At 48.6% G+C, this 17,996-nt stretch overlaps 9 protein-coding genes across 9 annotated transcripts; 6 read left to right on the top strand and 3 right to left on the bottom strand.

Moving 5' to 3' along the window:
• Positions 1-452: 452 nt before the first annotated feature.
• On the top strand, positions 453-1,065 carry N7500_006049 (acylphosphatase; the record flags this gene model as incomplete). Its single annotated transcript, XM_056677193.1, has 5 exons — positions 453-467; positions 574-604; positions 678-690; positions 763-832; positions 886-1,065. 5 exons carry the CDS (start codon positions 453-455, stop codon positions 1,063-1,065), a joined length of 309 nt encoding a protein of 102 aa, XP_056532193.1.
• A 1,106-nt stretch (positions 1,066-2,171) lies between these two features.
• Positions 2,172-3,380, top strand: N7500_006048 (alternative oxidase; the record flags this gene model as incomplete). Its single annotated transcript, XM_056677192.1, has 3 exons — positions 2,172-2,428; positions 2,481-2,771; positions 2,843-3,380. 3 exons carry the CDS (start codon positions 2,172-2,174, stop codon positions 3,378-3,380), a joined length of 1,086 nt encoding a protein of 361 aa, XP_056532192.1.
• Positions 3,381-4,028: 648 nt separating this feature from the next.
• On the top strand, positions 4,029-5,538 carry N7500_006047 (uncharacterized protein; the record flags this gene model as incomplete). The annotated part of the gene is given in 2 exon segments (XM_056677191.1): positions 4,029-4,517; positions 4,537-5,538. 2 exon segments carry the CDS (start codon positions 4,029-4,031, stop codon positions 5,536-5,538), a joined length of 1,491 nt encoding a protein of 496 aa, XP_056532191.1.
• Positions 5,539-6,447: 909 nt separating this feature from the next.
• N7500_006046 (KAR9 family protein) lies at positions 6,448-9,540 on the top strand (the record flags this gene model as incomplete). Its single annotated transcript, XM_056677190.1, has 1 exon — positions 6,448-9,540. The coding sequence occupies one exon, from the start codon at positions 6,448-6,450 to the stop codon at positions 9,538-9,540; it is 3,093 nt and encodes a 1,030-aa protein (XP_056532190.1).
• Positions 9,541-10,120: 580 nt separating this feature from the next.
• On the bottom strand, positions 10,121-10,933 carry N7500_006045 (GNAT family N-acetyltransferase; the record flags this gene model as incomplete). Its single annotated transcript, XM_056677189.1, has 3 exons — positions 10,121-10,291; positions 10,372-10,481; positions 10,552-10,933. The coding sequence occupies 3 exons, from the start codon at positions 10,931-10,933 to the stop codon at positions 10,121-10,123; spliced, it is 663 nt and encodes a 220-aa protein (XP_056532189.1).
• A 713-nt stretch (positions 10,934-11,646) lies between these two features.
• On the bottom strand, positions 11,647-12,214 carry N7500_006044 (succinate dehydrogenase assembly factor 3; the record flags this gene model as incomplete). The annotated part of the gene is made up of 3 exons (XM_056677188.1): positions 11,647-11,717; positions 11,787-11,886; positions 11,999-12,214. The coding sequence occupies 3 exons, from the start codon at positions 12,212-12,214 to the stop codon at positions 11,647-11,649; spliced, it is 387 nt and encodes a 128-aa protein (XP_056532188.1).
• Positions 12,215-12,561: 347 nt separating this feature from the next.
• On the top strand, positions 12,562-13,338 carry N7500_006043 (S-adenosylmethionine-dependent methyltransferase; the record flags this gene model as incomplete). The annotated part of the gene is made up of 1 exon (XM_056677187.1): positions 12,562-13,338. The coding sequence occupies one exon, from the start codon at positions 12,562-12,564 to the stop codon at positions 13,336-13,338; it is 777 nt and encodes a 258-aa protein (XP_056532187.1).
• A 128-nt stretch (positions 13,339-13,466) lies between these two features.
• Positions 13,467-15,273, bottom strand: N7500_006042 (uncharacterized protein; the record flags this gene model as incomplete). The annotated part of the gene is made up of 4 exons (XM_056677186.1): positions 13,467-13,934; positions 14,012-14,294; positions 14,346-14,919; positions 14,979-15,273. 4 exons carry the CDS (start codon positions 15,271-15,273, stop codon positions 13,467-13,469), a joined length of 1,620 nt encoding a protein of 539 aa, XP_056532186.1.
• Positions 15,274-16,716: 1,443 nt separating this feature from the next.
• On the top strand, positions 16,717-17,031 carry N7500_006041 (uncharacterized protein; the record flags this gene model as incomplete). Its single annotated transcript, XM_056677185.1, has 1 exon — positions 16,717-17,031. One exon carries the CDS (start codon positions 16,717-16,719, stop codon positions 17,029-17,031), a length of 315 nt encoding a protein of 104 aa, XP_056532185.1.
• Between the last annotated feature and the right edge of the window lie 965 nt (positions 17,032-17,996).

The raw sequence follows: 17,996 nt of genomic DNA, 5'->3' as shown, positions 1-17,996 counted from the left end.
ATCAGCGCTAGCCAGTATCACATCGAGTATTGCCGAGGCCCAAGTATCCGCTTGAGGGAGATCTACAAAGCTTCTGGTACGGAATAACACGCACTCCGTACATCTTGCACCAAAGATATAGGCGGAGGCCTTTGGGGTTAAGCAATATATCCTTTGGGGTTAAGCAATATATCTTTGCGGGCGCCAAGATCCTCCAGAGCTGGGCACTGTGTGTGTTATAGAAAATTGAGTCCAATTAAGGTGCGGACTTGAAAGAATAAATTGATAAAATAGAACAATAAACCATGTCCAAATTGAGGCTGCATCTGTCATACTACCTGGCTCTTTAAGGACATGTCGACTATTATGCTGGGGCCACAATCTTCTCGGGGGCTTGGCATCGACATCGTACACTTCAACTCTACTCCTAGACATCCTCCAACTCTTCAACTAAGTCTATATTGTCTGCCAAAATGTCAAACACACGAGTATGTCTCTTGATATGTATCTCCTATTCCGTCTCATACTATACCCATCGCTGGCCTGCAACACGAGGGCCACAAGTTACCCCTACTGATATTCTATCTACTTCAGATTGCTTTTAAAGTCCACGGCACGGTTCAAGGTGGGTAGACCACATAGCTTGTCCATAATTTTCAAACATTACCATTCACTTTGTTACTGACTTGAACCCCTAGGTGTCGGCTTCAGGTAGGAGACATCCCTAGCTCGACCGATGACATCACAGTCCATCGATTAACCAGTACTTGTCGTGCACTACAGAGACTTCACCCAGAAATGTGCTAAGCTCGATGAGGTCAAGGGCTGGGTTAGAAACACTACTTGTGGAAGGGTCAGCAATGTCCTGTCGTGCTCCGATATAGCGCTAACTAGATCTTATATCAGGTCGAAGGCGAGGCCCAAGGCAGCGACGAAAAAGTGAAGAAATTCCTCCAGCGTATTGATAAAGGTCCTTCTATGGCTCACGTAGTAAAGCTGGAGAAGCGGGACCTGGATGTGCGTGATGACGAGGAGGGTTTTGCCGTTATGCGAACGGCAGAGTCTATGTTCAAATCGGGGAACTAGGAGTTGCCTTTTTTTCAGCATACGGTTGATCGGAACACAAGTGGCGAACAGGCAAAGAGATTCCTCTAATTCATCATACTGAGCAAACCGAATGGTTGCCACCTGGCCGCGTAGAGAGAAATGGCGAAACAGACATTTTTGTGATTAATAAGTGAATACTAGCATAGTATGAGCGGGCGACGGATATTAAAGTAACGAAGGAGAACGACAACCGCAAAGACTGGTTAGCAGGCCTTGACCTGCGGACAATGACATTTGACAGGCTCACTGGGTATGTATCAATATACTACTCCGTACCTAGGTATAGATCTTTCATGCCGAAAAAACCTCTCGAGGTAGAAAAACAATTGAGATGCATGTGAATCGGCAGGAAACGGGCAGATTTTCCCTCCTTTTTTTTCAGGTACCAGGGTCAATAGGTCAATACAGTCACCGGTGAGATGGAAGGAATGAATTTTTCCAATATCCCGAAGTCAAATGACACCAAGAGTCCGGGCTTTGATATCGAACATCTCTCGGGATTGACTTACTACTGCAAACGGCGGTAGGGCGGTTACGGGCTGAGTCATATCTCCCGCTCCCGACCCATTCCGATGTCACCTGCCTGCAAGGACTTGACCGTTTCGGGAAATACTGTATGGAATGAATGATGGTGCATATAGTGCAGGGATAATGGGAAGGCTGATCTATTCGCTTCTTGTTCAAGAAAAGCAATGATAATATAAGATTGAGAGATAGGTGATATACTGAAAGGCCGATGGAAAGATGAAGTGCCTGGGCAATGAAGTATACGAAATGTCATCATTTCCAATCTGGACAACCTAGGAACCATCCAACGTTAACATTTCCGGGGTCTGTCTTTGAATTTTTCTTTTGGCAATGTCCCTGATCTTATTCGTGTCCCACCAGGGGTTTGCTTTGATGATGTATTTAAAACTTTAAAGATTGGGCGAGCCCATCTTCATCTCTCTTCTACGACATAGGTTTCACCTAGAACCTCTTTATATCTGAATCATCTTCTCACATTCACATCTCCTCCTTCATTGACTTCAATACTTTCTTCTTCAATCGGGACAGACCCCAAACTAGATCTCTTTGGCTACATCATGAATACTCTATCAGCGAGGGCTCCCTTGCGGGCTACAGCAAGGCTGCAATACCTGCCTCTTGCTGTACGAACCTACTCAGGCGTTGCAGCTACAACCTTCAATCCCACATGCGGGGCCAGCAAGCGTACATCACCACTCAGCCTCACATCCAAACGCCCTATCTCGTCAACACCCCAGAAACAGATTGAGGACTTTTTCCCAGCACCAAAGACTCCAAATGTCAAGGAGGTAAAAACAGCTTGGGTGCATCCAGTGTATGTTTACTCACAGCTACTCTATATACACCAGACGCTGACTCTATGCCAGATACACCGAGCAGCAAATGCGAGATATTCGCATTGCCCACAGACAAGCCGCAAACTGGTCCGATTGGATTGCCCTGGGAACTGTACGTTTCTTCCGATGGGGTATGGACACAGTGACAGGATACAAACATCCTAAGCCCGGCCAGGAACTACCGGCTAGGTTCATAATGACCGAGCGCAAGTGGCTCAATCGGTTTATCTTCTTGGAAAGTGTGGCCGGTGTCCCCGGGATGGTGGGCGGCATGCTGCGACATCTCCGCAGTCTTCGCAAGATGAAGCGAGACAATGGATGGTACGTCAATTATGAACACCGGGATTCAAGATCCTCTCATATGACCTCAATGCTAACCCCAAATCTTCCAGGATTGAAACTCTGCTCGAAGAAGCATACAACGAACGCATGCATCTCCTTACCTTCATGAAATTGGCTGAACCGGGCTGGTTCATGCGCTTGATGGTTCTCGGCGCTCAGGGTGTCTTCTTCAACGGCTTCTTTCTGGCCTATCTGGCCTCTCCACGCATCTGTCACAGGTTTGTGGGATACCTTGAGGAGGAGGCAGTCATCACATACACTCGCGCTATTGCGGAACTCGAGAAGGGCAAGCTCCCGGAGTGGAATGATCTTTATGCACCCGAGATTGCGATCAAATATTGGCGGATGCCAGAGGATAAGCGCAAGATGAGGGACCTGCTGTTGTATGTCCGCGCGGACGAAGCCAAGCACCGCGAGGTTAATCACACTCTCGCCAACCTCAAGCAGAATGTGGATCCCAACCCCTACCAGATTGAGTACACCGATCCGACCATAAAGCATCCGACGAAGAGTATTGATAACTTGAGACCAGAGGGCTGGGATCGCAAGGAAATCTATTCTATTGAAGCGACACAGGCCAAGTCTTGAGGCATTCAACATGAGTTTTTTTTTTTTCTTTCTTCTTTTTTTTTTCTTAAGGCGTTTCAAGAATGGTATTAGGTTAGAAAGGATAGAATAGAATCTCGTCTCTCCAAAGATGTTCCAATGTCTAAGGTATACCTGGACTCGGTACTTTAGTGCCTTCCAAGCCTGGGAGGTTCCAACGGGCAAGAAGCCCAACCATGGAACGCGGGGCACTAAGCCCAACCGGGTAAGAAACAGAGGTTCACCCTGAGAAGTACTATACTCCATATACTTCGTACACATTCGAGGACTTCATAACATTTGGGCAATCGCAAAAAGGGGGCTTTTATTTTTGGTGCAAAACACTCTCTTTCAACTCCATGTGGGCAGTTGACCCGCTTCCCCTTTTAGCCCCCGTTAGTCGAAACCCCCTTTTAGCCCAAAAGCAGTTTCTCGTCCGTCGATCCTGCAGGTCTCATTAAACCTCCGTCCTTTCATTAATTCATTTATATAAAAGCCGTTGCTCGTCTGAGAATTGTCTAGGCCTTGTTAACGTCACACTTTCCCCAGAATATTCCCCCGTCACTGTGAACCTTCCGGTGATTGATCTTCACGCGACTCAGATCCACTAAATTTGATCCGGTGACATATAGCTTTGAACATTCAAGCAAGATGGACGCGCCTCGATATTCCATGGACTGCAAGGCGGCGCGCAACCGCGCTTCTTCGCCGTCGCCATCTATCCCGGCAACGCCAGCTATATCTTCATATTCCTCTCCAGATCGCACATTTTCTTCCGAGTCTTCCCGCTCTGCCTCCTCCGCCACCTCTGCAGATGCCAGATCGTCCGTATCCACATCCTCTCGCCGCCATGGATATACCCGTGCATTGGGTGCCGAGTTCTCCGAATCCGCCCGCCACCGCGACAGCGTCATGAGTTTAGGCAGTATCGCTCACCTACAATATTATTTTGCCCGGACGGGATTGCTGGACGGGAAAAGCGGGAGGGGCCGCGAGTGGGAAAAGAGCAAGAAGAACAGAGATAATGTGCCACGAGTTCTGATTACCCCCAATCAACGACATATGAATGATGACTTGGTCGCAAGCCCGACAGATATGGCAGATCCGGCGGAGGGTGAATGGGACGATGAGGACGCCGAGGTGATGCTGCCCCCCACAGTCAGCACATACAGCATCAAAACGCACCACATCCCCCCCGCCCCCAGATCTGATTTTCTTGCGTCGGCAGCTTACGCTCGCGCTGGATAAGGCAGAGACTAATATTGAGGCAATTGAAAACGGCGCGGAGCCTCCTCCCCGCCTAATCCTCCGGTCGAGTCTTTCTCCAGGTGATGTCCCGGAGGATGATCAATCCGGACAGGTGCCGACCCCAATGAATAAGGAGGAGAGGCAGGGTATGTGCATTTTGGACGATGTTACGAATGCAATCCGCGCAGCCAAAATTTACTATACCACGCACGAGAAGCCAGAGCGCTTAGCGTCAATAAAGAGTGAGCGGGAGATCCGCAAGGAGCTTTTTGACGTCCTTGAAGTTTTGAAGCGGTGGGCTGCGCGGCATTTTGCCAGCGGTCTGCGCGAGGAGGAACGTGAGCGGATTCAGGGTTGGATTGCGACTGTGCGTACCATGCTCGCCCGCGAAAAAGCGCTCGAAGACCTTGAAGCCCAAGAACGGGAGAACTGGGATTGGGCTGCTGGAGATTGGCGAGGTCGTGAACGCTCCCGCGAGGAGTCCTTCCTACGCAGCCTATTGCCTGGCGGTGACTCCTTGCCGACCTGGACACCGGTTGAGGAGGCTCCCAGTGACTCGCTTCCCACCGCGTTCCTTGATAGGTTCCGGGACGGCCGTGCACTGGTCCAGCTACACAACCTTGCGATCAAGAAGTCGAAACGCCAATTCGGCGAGATCACGGCTTACCACTTAGACATTGCCAAGCCGTACCGGCAGACTGAGAATCTTCAGTTCTGGGTAAAAGCTGCACAACTCCGGTGGGAGCTTCGGCTGGATGTTGATGTTATGGGGGTTGTACACAATAGTGGGACTACTGCTTGGAAGCAGTTCGATACTGCACTGCTGGCCTGGTGTAAAACTGTCCGTGAAGAGCTAGTGCGCGATTGGCAGGCGGCTAACCCTGGGCGACCCCCAAGTGCTGGGTTGATTTGAGCGCAGTGTTTGAAGTCTTTTAAGTGTTCGAAGTTCATGTTTGCGTCTCGATTTTTTTTTTCTTTGATATCTTTATGGGCACTTGATACGATACCCCTGAATTGTCGCCGACTGTTCTGCCCATTCATATTTTGGCTTTTTTTTCCCCTTGATTGGTCTCTTTTGGAATTCTATCCATTGTATATCATTGTATATCTTATTACTGTTTCATTCCACGCGTGCCTCGGATTAAAGCTCTGAACATCCCTTGTCTTACCTCTGGGCTCAGTCTACGTTGGGATATATGGTTGTTGATCTGTATATAGAAATGTTGAACTAACTCCTTTGGGTATTAATTTTTTTTAAATGAACGCGTCTACGGGGTATGGAGTACTGTGACTTGATCGACCTCGTGCAAAGAGAGTGTATATGTATGATCTAGGGTTAAACTGTTAGATTTCGATCTGTAGTGTGCTAGAAACATCCAATACCATTTAGCTGAAACAATTCAAAAGAAAATAAATCACAAAAACCAAAAAAGTGAAATGATTTCATCTCGCTGATCCCCTTGAATTACATACCGAGGAGATACATGCAGCCCCATAGTTAGTAGTACGGGGCTAGAGGTACCCATTCTGCAGAGTAAACGGCTGTACATGGCCACTTTATCCCTCTTATGATTTGTTTCAACAGTTGCTGCCCGATATCTCCCTCATATTCACAAGACTTTGCATCTAGAACATCTACGCATCCTTGTCATGTAGCAGAATTTCTTCCCGACACTCTGAACAGCCAAAAAGTCAGCCTTAAACTGTGAGAAGGGGTCTCCCTGTTACCGAACGCCGAACAAGACGAAACATTCCTTGTATCCCTGTCTGAACCACATCCTTTGGTCCTTTTGCTCTTTCAATTCCCCCAGGGCCGGTCTCCATGCATGCCACAGCTGAAACTCCAAATTTTGCGACCGACCTCGCGACGCATCCTCCCAACACCTCAACATCTACATCCCCGTCACTCACCCCCGCGCTCCCCGTCTCTCCAAATGACTCCGGTACCTCCACCCTCCGACGCCTGAAGTCCAAATCATCCCTCTGGAGCTTAGGGAGCAGCAATAACGAAGAAGAACCTGTCTCTACTGAGCTAACAAACGCCGGCCGAACATCCATCCTCCGCCGACTTTCTCCCGCCCTCGCGGCTCGGGTCAAGCTGCTGGACAGCAGTAATAAGTCCGCAACGCAAAACCGGCATGCCAATGCGGTCGGTCGGATTCCTGAAGAACACCTGAAGGAGCTTGATAGTCTTCACCAAGACCTATCGATCAAAGTGAAGAGGAAAGGCCAAGCGTGGAATGGTACAAACATATCACCGGGAGAAACCCAGTTCAAACGGAGCGCGTCGAACCAGTTGGAGCTACCCCACCAGGACATCCTGCGGGAGATTGCAGACGCGCAAAGAGAGAGCCCGGAGTCATCCGAAGCAGTCGTCGACGGTCCTGAACTGCCCACTCTGCCCATCGTTGTTCCGGTGACTGCCCAACCCGTGGAAAATATCAGCCCACCCTCGCCCATGTCTGTCGCAGAGCCGGTTCTCGCGCAGCTAAGCGCAGCCCCCATGCCAAACCTACGACCTCCCAGTGATTCCCAGGATGACCGGACCGACTTCGAGAAATATGTCGATGATACCGCACGAAGAGAGGAACGGTCCGCTGACGAGGAGTCCGCCCCGAAGCCCCCTCCCAAAGACTCCCCTCCCGCCGACGCCGTGCACTCACGCTCTTCTTCCAACTCTCAATCATATTTCAACCCAATGGGTTTGCAGCGCGCAGACTCAATATACTCTTTCTCCCGTGCATCCTTCAGTAACCAGCTCTCGCAGTTAACCTCCATCCCTCTCCCACAACCAGCCTCGCTCGAGGCAAGCATTGAAAACATTTCTACGGCTTTGTCTGCAGTCCGGGCCTTGAATGGCGCCGCAGAGCAAATTCAAATTTGGATCAAGAAGGCCTCAGATGTGCTGAGCGGCTTGGACTCTGAAGATGACGTGGAATGGGCCGCGGCTGGTGGCCGGGAGGGGCTAGATGAGGTTGATAAAGCAATCACGCGGTTCGAGTCCCTGGTCAATGTCTACGTTAGGGCTATTGAAAATGTCCAACATCGAGATGACATTGCGAATGTGGACGCGGATAACCTGAACACTATCGTGAGCCAGATGGAGAGCATTCTGGAAAACTGGACTCAAATCAAGAAAAAGCTGAAAGGCGTAAAAGAGCAAGTTGAATTGGCAATGGAATGGGAAGAGCTTTGGTCGAACGTACTGGGCGATGTCGGTGTGGAAGTCGACAACTTGAGCGGGCTGATATTTGAGATGGAAGAGAAGCGGCACCAGGCGTTGATGGATACGGGTGATATCACTGGCGGTCTTGACATCAATGAGCTGGAAACGATTGTGGAAGAGTCCCCCTCGAAGGGCCGCGGGCATACGCAGAACCGTCTGAGTATTGGACCGCTCTTGGCCTCGGCGTCTGCCACTCCCGTTATCAAAACACCGCAGGACGATACGAGTCACTCTAACCTCATGGCTATTTTTGCACGTATGCAGCCATTGCGCGCATCGTTGGAGTTTTTGCCTATGCGACTATCAATGTTCCAGGGACGCGCCGAAGCCATTTTCCCGAGCGCATGTGAGGAGATTGAGGACCGACGAAAGCGTTTACTGAAGAGCTATGAAGTTCTTGAGACCGATGCCGAGGCTCTATTGAAGGAGTTGGCGGAAGACAAGTGGATCTTGGTGTTTCGCAATGCTGGGTCCCAGGCACAAAAGATGTTTCAATCGGTTGAACGTAGCATTGGAAAGCTACAAGACGGGCTGGAGAGTGGCATGCAGCTGCACAATCCATCAACGTTGGCCAAGCTCATTGAAAGCTTTGAGCAGAAGAAAATGCATTATGTTCCTGCTATTGAACGTGTTGTTTCCATCATTCAAAAGGGTGTCAACGACCGCCTGACTGTCAATGGTGAGATTCTGCGCCTGCTCTCCGACATGGCATCCCGCATGGACGCTCTCAAGGCTAGCATCCGGGTGATGGATACATCTCTTGAAGATGTGCACATTCCCAAAGGCCACCAGCTACGAGACTCAATCTCCAGCATCATGACCATGGACAGTCCAGCCACAGGCAGTGCAATCGAGACCCCAGGGAGCTCGCCTGCGTCGTCAGTCATCATTAACAGCAACGGGTACAAGCGTGCCTCAACACCAATGGGCGGCTCAAGCCGTCGCGAGAGTTCAGTTGGAAGTGCCACAGCCCGCTCTACCATGCCCCCAAACCGTCGTTATTCCAGCTTGCCGCAGCCCACGGCAAGTTATACCACTCGAAAGTCCGCAATCCCTCAACCGACAGGTCTTGTTTCTCCCACTCCATCGTATAGATCCTCAAGCTACTTCACCCCGACTCCAGGTGCTCGTTCGCGTACACCAGCGCCTCCATCTTCAATTCCCAATCGTCCACGCTGGAATCCCAGTACGAATCTGAATAATTCGGCTTCTAGTTACAACTCGACAATACGGAAGTCATCCACACCACTCGCTCGAACACCTCGGCCATCATCAGCAATCCCAGGCTCTTTCCGACGAGACACGTCTGCCTCCCCGATTCCCGGTGGTCTTCGATCAACCAGTCGTGTCTCGAGCCGCTTTGGTTCCCGGAGTCCCAGCCGGAATGTGTCCTCTCCGACACCGGCGCGGCCCTCGCTCCTCGACCCACCGCCGTACAGCCGGCTCTATCGACCGTCAGGGATGCCAAACACACCTCGCAGTCGCCAGAGCTTTGCGGGCCCGCCCACATCTTTCAGTCGAAGTGTGTCAGGAACTACAGCTGGGATGGAGAGCCCAAGCAAACCGGCACGACCAGGTACATCGTTAGGCCACTCCAGCAACAGGCGAACTAGTCTACTCCCAGTTCCCAGGCGAATGGAGAAAGAGCCGGCAGCCCCCAAGGTGGATACGCGTCCACGCTGGCGTTAATAACAACTGAGTTGTATATTTCCCATCTTTCCGTAGCTCATCTCCTATGCCACCTATAGCCCTCACCATCTACTCTCCCTTCTTCTCATTCTATCCTCCTACTATCCTCCTATCTGCATCTCTCCGACCCTTGTTTTGTCTATGTGTTTCTAAACTGCATTACACCCCTTCCCCTCGGTTCAATCTCGATTTCCGAATCGGTGTTAAGTCCGTGCGAAGGGGATCCATCATCTTGAAGAGTCAAGTTCTGCGTGATATCCCCATTGTTTGCATGGTATGGTCTGAGCGTTGGGGTCATCTGTTTCCCGGTTATTTTCTATTTTCTCATTGATTACCACTGCGCTTCTCTTCCCTGTGAATATTATTCCTTGTAGTTTTATCTAGTTTTGCTTTTTTGGTCTTGGAAATGACATGACTCGTTTCAACCAGGCAACTCTTTGTATATGTTGATGTTGGCTCATTGTAGTATCTATTCATCATTCGTAATCACACGATATATATATATACTTGAAACCGCAATTCAAAAATGAACTTCATCTCTGAAACATGCACGGCCCAATCTAAACCCGAAACTTTCCATTTAATTTCCCAGCTCACGTCCGAAAATCAATGCATCCACCAAGTCCTCGCTATTCGCCAACCGCGCAGCTTTGGGGACCCGTCCAATCACGCTAAATCCTAGCTTCTCCCAGATACGGATAGAGGCCGGGTTATTGGCGAAGACCAGATTGAAGACTGAGTATGTGTATCCCTAGGAAAAGAGTTAGCCACGCATGTTGTGTGCTTAGCAGAGCAAAGGCTGCTATCGCAAAGCCGGGGGTCAAGTCGTACCAGTCTCGGGGCAAATTCGAGGTAGGCCTCGCCCATAGCCTGTCCGACGCCCTTGCCGCGTGCGGCAGTGGTGGTGAGAAAGCCTGCATTGCAGATATGAGAGCAGCGGCCTGTTAAAGTTAGTGTGACTGTTCCTAAAGAGATTGATTTTATCCGAATATGGCAGTAAGATCCACATACCAGGATAGTTAGGCTTGATATAAAAAGTTCCCATACAAACACTCTCCCAGTTTCTTCCCTCCCTTAAGCCCTCCCCCTCATCGTCTAAGATTGCCAAAGCTGCAAATGTCCCGAACCAATAGTCTGCGAACTGATCCAGCGCCATCGGCTGCTCCATGGGGTATGTACCGCCTCGGAGGATCTCCGCGCTAAACTCCTCGTGCAGGAATTTGATCAGGTCCTTTGGGACTGTTTGCGGTCCTCCTGTGATGGGGTAGAGCGTCATTGGTGCGGAGGAGGACTTGGGGAGGGTGGTCTTCCTCGCCGTTAGGGTCGGCGCTGCATCTGTGTGTGCTTTTGGTGGGGGATTGCGGGTTGAGGGGTCTTCCAGGATGGAGGGCATGGTGAGTGGACTATTTTTTCGTGATGTGTGAGATAAATAGGCTTGGGGATAGATTCGAGGTAAGATAGAATCTCAATTGAACAATTGTATAGTAGTCAAAGGGATTTGACGATTTATATATCGTCTTCTCTATCTTCATTTCGGTATCGGAGCCGATTTTGCATGAGTCAGCTTGTCATTGGTAGGGCGTTCTCCACTGATGTTGGAGTACATAGTTTGGCGTGCATGAATAGTTCCTCTGCTAGAATATGCTACATGGATCTAGGACTGAAATTGCTTTGGTGCAAGTCAATCTCTCGCCAAACGTCACGGTGTGGAACATGCCCAGGTAACACTCGGAGTTGTTCCGCAATCTCCAACTAACATAAGATTCTTAGTTGTAAAGACTATACTCTATGAGGAATACAACCTGGGTGCGGACCTGACCGGTCAAACTTGTGAAAGATCAAGTAAAAGCTTCATCTCTTCTATTCCTACACATAGTATGTACATATGGGCTGGCGGGGGCATGGGAGATGCCTGCATATCCCAGCATGACCCTACCAGGCACGTCTGACTGCCATAAAATCAAGCACTGCATTCGAGAATCGGTTTGGACTGATGGGTCAGCCGAGACCTCGTTGTTTGAAGTTGATGTCGCCAATTCTCGGTGTAGCAGTGCCAATTCTCGGTGTAGCAGTGCCAACCTCGGTCCAGTGCAATCTTCAGAAAGTTCATTGATTCTCTCCTTCACCCTCATTCTTCAAAGCCTGCATAAGCTCAAGTAACTGTCCAAGTTGCTGATCTGCAATAAGAAACAAGTTCAGCAATATGATCGACCGAGGCAGAGTTCAAACAACTGTGAACAACATACCACTCATCTTATCCAACTTGGCCTTGTCCAGCTTATCACCTTCCCACTGATCGCCCTCCAGCTTCTGCGCATATAGCTGCCACTCAGTCAAGAACCCGATCTATCATTGCCGACATTAGTAGCTGTATCAACAAGCCCTTTCCCTTCCGCCATATCTCCCCTTCTCTTCACCTCGGTATAACCACACCAACTAAGAGAGAAAAAAAACGTACAATATGCAATGGATTTTCCACACCGCGGTGCGCACGGAACTCGTTCTTCACATAAGAATCGCCCAAGACGCGCATCTCAGGATCGAGTTTGCGATGGACGCGTAGAATGCGCCGGTAAAGCTGCAGCGGCGGGAGGAGAGCGAGAGCCTCGCTGAGACTGGATTTGGAGCCGATCGAGGCCGGCGTGGCCATAAGTAAACGCTGAGCAATCCGCATTCTGAATAATTAGGATGTTGAAGGAAGATGGGGATATGACATAATTCCGGGGATTTTTGAGGCAAAGGCGGCGAGGCGAACGCGCGAATCAACGGGTCGGGATGTCTCGGGATCTTTGACGATCTGGCCCTTTTGATCTCTGCCATTTGCTGATATTTTGGGATTTGATATTGCCGCGTATAATTTCAATTGACTACATTGGTCCTTGTTATTTTTTTCCCCTGAAACTTGTGATCGCCTGGGGCCTTGCGTATTTTGCATATAATCTCGAGATAACCCCACTATCTTCAAGGACCGAACCGACATTCTCTTTTTAAAAAAGACGGGCTGTATTAAACACACGCACCATGCTTCCCACACCAGACACTTCACATGTGTCCTTTGACACCATATATGAGCCATCTGAGGACTCCTACCTCTTTCTAGACACATTGTCATCGGCATCCGAATCAAAATGGCTCTCTGAGCGATTCCCAAAGAACCAAGAGGCATCACCATTAGTCGTCGAAGTAGGCACAGGCTCTGGTGTTGTGCTAGCCTTCACAGCCGCACAGTCTCAACATATCTTCGGCCGGCGTGATATTCTCACGCTAGGCACTGATGTGAACCGCAATGCTTGCATCGCAACGCGGAAAACCGCAACGACAGCCATTCAGGCAGAACAACAGCCGTCCCCTCAATCAGTTCACATCTCTTCCTTGACAGCTGATCTTTGTGCACCTCTTCGCCCTGGCAGCGTTGATGTCCTCCTCTTCAACCCACCTTATGTTCCGACTGAGGATCTACCGCGTCTGCCTTCTGCGGCGGAAAATGATCCTGCTGTTTCAGAGGCCATGTCTCGTTCTGCCAAGTTTGATAATGACTCGTACTTTTTATCGTTGACCTATGCCGGCGGAGCTGATGGTATGGAAACTACGGACAGGCTGCTTGAGGCTATTCCTGATGTGCTATCTGTGCGTGGTGTGGCTTATGTCTTACTTTGCAAGCAAAATCGACCTGATGAGGTCATGGAGCGCATCCGTGGCTGGGGCGGATGGCAGGTTGAGACGGCGGGTTCGAGTGGGATGCAGGCTGGGTGGGAGAAATTGATCATTGTGAGGATATGGAGAGAGGATAGCTCATGATGATTCGATAAATTGAACAGCGATGATACCATTAGTGAATTGACGAAGAGCAAGAAATCGGGAGACACATACACATCCACCAACTAATTGCTCGCTGCCTAGGTAGTAGTTCACAATAGAGAAAAGAATTATGCCCATTCCCACTCGACATAGCGCTCACAACCACTGGCGCCGGATGCCTCAAGGATGTCAAACACACGCTGGAGAGCATGTTTTCCGGGTCGCATTGGCCAGTGGGCCACGATTGTGTTGTTGCCCCTCATCTTCAGCCCGTACTTGCTGGTGAGTCCATTAAACCCTGTTGCCTTTTTGTAAAGATCGAACAATTTACTGACATCTCGGAAAAAAGAGCTCGATCGCCTGAGTCTCATCTCGTCTGCATCGTCTCTGTGCGACGACTCGGGTTCGGGGAGGTATTTTGCAGCACGAGCCATGTCCCTGCCAAGTGAGTCAAAATTCCACATGTTTTCAATGTCGCGCATAAAGAGGACAAGCAGCATGGCCTTTGGGTTTTGAGTCTTCGGCTTCAGTAGCTGGCTAAATATGGCGAGGTTGAGATCAATCCCAAGCACATCTTTCTCTGCAGTTACGTATGACTGTATCGTATTAGCATCGTTCCAATAACATCGTGAACTAGATCAAACAGGTTGGGAACTCAAAGTGAGTAATTTACCTCAATTCGATCAAATCCTGGATGTCCGCTCGACTCGTTGAAATATTTCGGTAGTTCAAGTGAATCGATAGAAAGAAGCCGAATGCTAATATCTCGCTTCGAAATTTGGCGACAGAACTCCAAGATAGTCTCTCGGAGATGGATGAAAATCATGCCGTACAGATCATTCTTCGCAGCATAACCCGCAGCGTGCGGTCCATCGCATATCTCCAAAAGGTTCCAACTAGTGCGCGGATCTGCATTGTCTGGCATGGGCCAAGAATGGCTAGCAGAGAAAATTGTCCTAATTTTGTAAGTGGACTGAGAATTATAAAGAGGAGTCGGAGAGACTAACGGGTTAGGAGTGTCAAAATCTTTGCGTGAGCACCCAAACGGCAACAATATGCCATCACGGCGGAACTTCAACGTGGCGACACGCCAATATGGAGGCTGTCCATGGAGAGACCTATGGAGGAGGTCCTCGCTGTTTGTCGGCAATGTGACCTTCTGTCGATTACGGGCAGCCGTGGCAGCAGAAAGACGACCAGGAACCTGAAGAGATTCTCGGAGACGTTCCCAATCATCTCTCGAAAGCTCCACATGTAAAGATGATTTGTTCTTCTTCCAAATCCATTTGAAATACTGAAGGGCACGTTTCTGTGCAGCCTCGGAGCAGACTTTCCGGATCGACGGCTGGAGCTTTGCTTGAAGTGCTGCGAGAACAGACGCGGGAATCAAAGCCGAATACCACAAGTGGATCATCATAGGCGCAGCTTCCTCCGGTCGAAAATGGAAAGCTGTCAACAGAAGGATGATATTCTGAGCGAAAATCCCGGTGTGTATTCCATTCATCAGGATCTCACATTGCCCCGAATACGTATCTGGCAGGCGAGCGATTGTTTCGATCATGTTTCGAATATCGTGTGACGCTATTGGGGAGCATGTTAATCAAAAGGAACCGGCTGTTGAAGCTCAGGTAGTCTCTTACATGCAATAAGAATACGGATCTTGGGGGGCACATCCTGGCCTTCATTTCTATCCAGTTTCAGCAAATCCAATGCTGGCATAGTTCCCCACCATGATATTTTGCCCTCATTCGTGTTCGGCTCAGATGGGTCTTCTGTGAAGAAAGTTGGCTCTCGCCCTTCTGTATGCCAATCTGGCTTCCATGAATCCTGTGCCAGACTGTGATTACAATCCTCCTTGTGCGAGGGCCAATGTTCTTTTTGACATTCTTTGCTGCAGTACTGTTTTGATTTCTTGGTTAGAACATGATGCGGCATTTGAAAGGTCAAGGGTTGAAAAACTGACCACAACCAAGAGACAGCGGCTACAGGCATTGTTTACCTTGGAGGTCTTGTTAGGACATGGCGAGTTTATGTTATTCGCACATAATGCGGGATGGAGGAGCTTGTCGCAGCTTGGCATGATGGAAGTATTCCAGCAAGGCTAAGGAAAGATGAAACCACAACTGGAGATAGTCGAAAGGTCGATGAACGAAGCGAAGGAATAAAAATAAAAAGCAGAAAAATCCTCAGCAATCCCCCTAGAGATGCTGGATGGCCGCCCTAAATAATGCAGGAAAAACCTCGTCACCGCCAGGCACATATCATCACAGCAAACAGTGCCCTGGAAACTAGTAGTGAGCAACTGTTGGCTGTAGCGACCTCTCGAATAAAGGTATTTTCTACCGCTCAATGAGCAGGGCTTGTCTTCCTCGTGCATATGACAAGATCAATCACCAGCTCGAACTTGCTCTTGCGCTTGATACGTCTGCTTGTAAGATGCTTTTTGGCAGTTGGCACAATTCCAGCCCAAGTCCAGCCTTATACAATGTGAGACGAGATAACTAGTCAGTGTTTAAAGAACCTTAGTCACAGATGAAATTTGAGACTTTACATCTTTGATTTTACTGTATTTTTGGGTGGAATTTGCAGACATTCTGTTTGGATTCATGAAACCTCGGTAGGTTTATAGTTAGACAGCATATATAACCCTTGGTGCATGTATTATGTCCTAGTAATAAACCCACGTTCACGGGATATACATATGGAGGTACATATGCACGCGTGTTAGTATAACTGTAAGTTGAGGTACACATCTGTGTACAGACATGTATATATATATATATATATGTATTCCAATTGTATCTAGTTACCGAAGATAGAATCTTGTTGGCATCTACGGATCTGATCTATACATCTGTATCTGCATAAATGCATTTAATCTGTAGAGTGATATAGGCACATCGCACATGATGAAACAATGAACAGTGTTCCTCGCCTCTGAACCTTTGCTTCACCAGTACCACTGCTTGCAGGGAATTACGAGTCCGCACTTTCTTTTTCTCATCTAACTAACCACCATGGCAACTACAACTCCCACTAGGGGGAGATAGACAAGAGTCTTTGATATTCTTCAATTCTGCGAGAGGTCTACGGAGACGGCTACGAAGTCCATTGACCTTACATCTCGAGAAAATGTGGATGGTATTGTCTGATGGCCTTTTGTGGTTGCCATAACCGCCCAGCGTCTGGGTGTACTCGGTATGCGGATGTGTAGTCTGATTCCGTGATTGGGCCTACTCAACCTTCGACACTTTCACCTCACTTTCACTTCACGACCCCGCCTTCTCAACCTATCATTTCAACTTCTTAATCACCCATCACTTCATCAATCCTTTCATTCCAACTTCATACTTCCATCTACTCGTGGCCAAAACCATCATGGCAAAACAAAAGCTAAAGAGAGAGGCATCCCCGATGCCACAACCCTCACACAAGAAGGCCAAGAAACACACGAAAGCGTGGTTCAAAGAAAAGCTTGACAACATGGAATACTCCGACCTTGCCTGCACAATGTCCGACGCAATAACCTACTGGGGAATTATCCTGAGATACACAAGCGATGCCCAAATTAAACTGGACTTCGAGAAAGCAATCTGGACACGGAACAACCTCGACAGCAGACCCACATATGTCATTGATGCATTCGAGGAACCTACACAGGAAGTGGTAAACGGATATTGTAAGGGAACCTAATAAAATACAGTTTTTAAGATATAAGTTATCAAATTGTGAGTAATATTAAAGTATAAATCAGGTTGAGACCTAGATATATCATATGAGGGCTACTAGATATAGCGTGTTCTAGTCGTACTTTTTAGTATTGAGTCCGTATATATATTTGAGCTATCTTCCAACTAATATTGAGTTTATACATTTTGCGACTGGGGATTTTGCGGCAGCCTTAGCGGAGCGCACGTATAGAGTAGGAAGCTTAAATGGCACTGTAGGGATTACTCTATTGAAGAGATAATTTAAGAAGACGCTGTGCTCTTGATTGCAAAGTTTGTTGCATATGACATCAAACGCCCGGGTGGTCTAGTGGTATGATTCGCGCTTAGGGTTAACCCAAAGCAATATTGCGCGAGGTCCCCGGTTCAATCCCGGGCTCGGGCCCATTATTTTTTTTTGGTGTTCTTCATGCAGATGCAGGCTTATAATATCCTCCAGGTCTTTTCAGGGGTCTTTTTTTTTACAGCGCTCTTTTTAGATATTCCCTTTAAATATCTCTAAGATCCCCTTTCCAGTGTTAATGGGTAGACTACAGAAAAAGGCGGGGAAAGCATAGTCTATGCAAGCGACTTTTCTAGGTATTACTTCTGATATAGCGACGAAGATACTAGTATAGAAGCACCTTATGAGAAACCGAAATCGTGTAGGCTTCAAAAAGGCGGTGATCACAACGGTCCCTCAGCGACGAAGCAATTATTCAATGAGAGGGTTATGAACAAGTAGCATAGTCAGTCGCGCGTAGTCCACCTAGAAAACTGAGACGGGAAAGGGAGTATCCAGAAATTCGAATAGAAGTATAATATCTGAGAGGATTGTTCAAGATACTAAAAAGACTGTATTGGCAGCTAACTATCTGTTGTAAGTTTAGGAAGAGAAGAAAGCCCAAGGTCGACATCTTTGCGAGCGACGATGGCTGGAAAGCTTGCCGC

The sequence above is a fragment of the Penicillium coprophilum genome, assembly GCF_028826855.1.
Source record: "Penicillium coprophilum strain IBT 35676 chromosome Unknown utg000004l_segment0_segment0, whole genome shotgun sequence".
In the NCBI taxonomy this organism is placed as follows: domain Eukaryota; kingdom Fungi; phylum Ascomycota; class Eurotiomycetes; order Eurotiales; family Aspergillaceae; genus Penicillium; species Penicillium coprophilum.
This window is presented reverse-complemented; position numbering and strand designations above follow the sequence as displayed.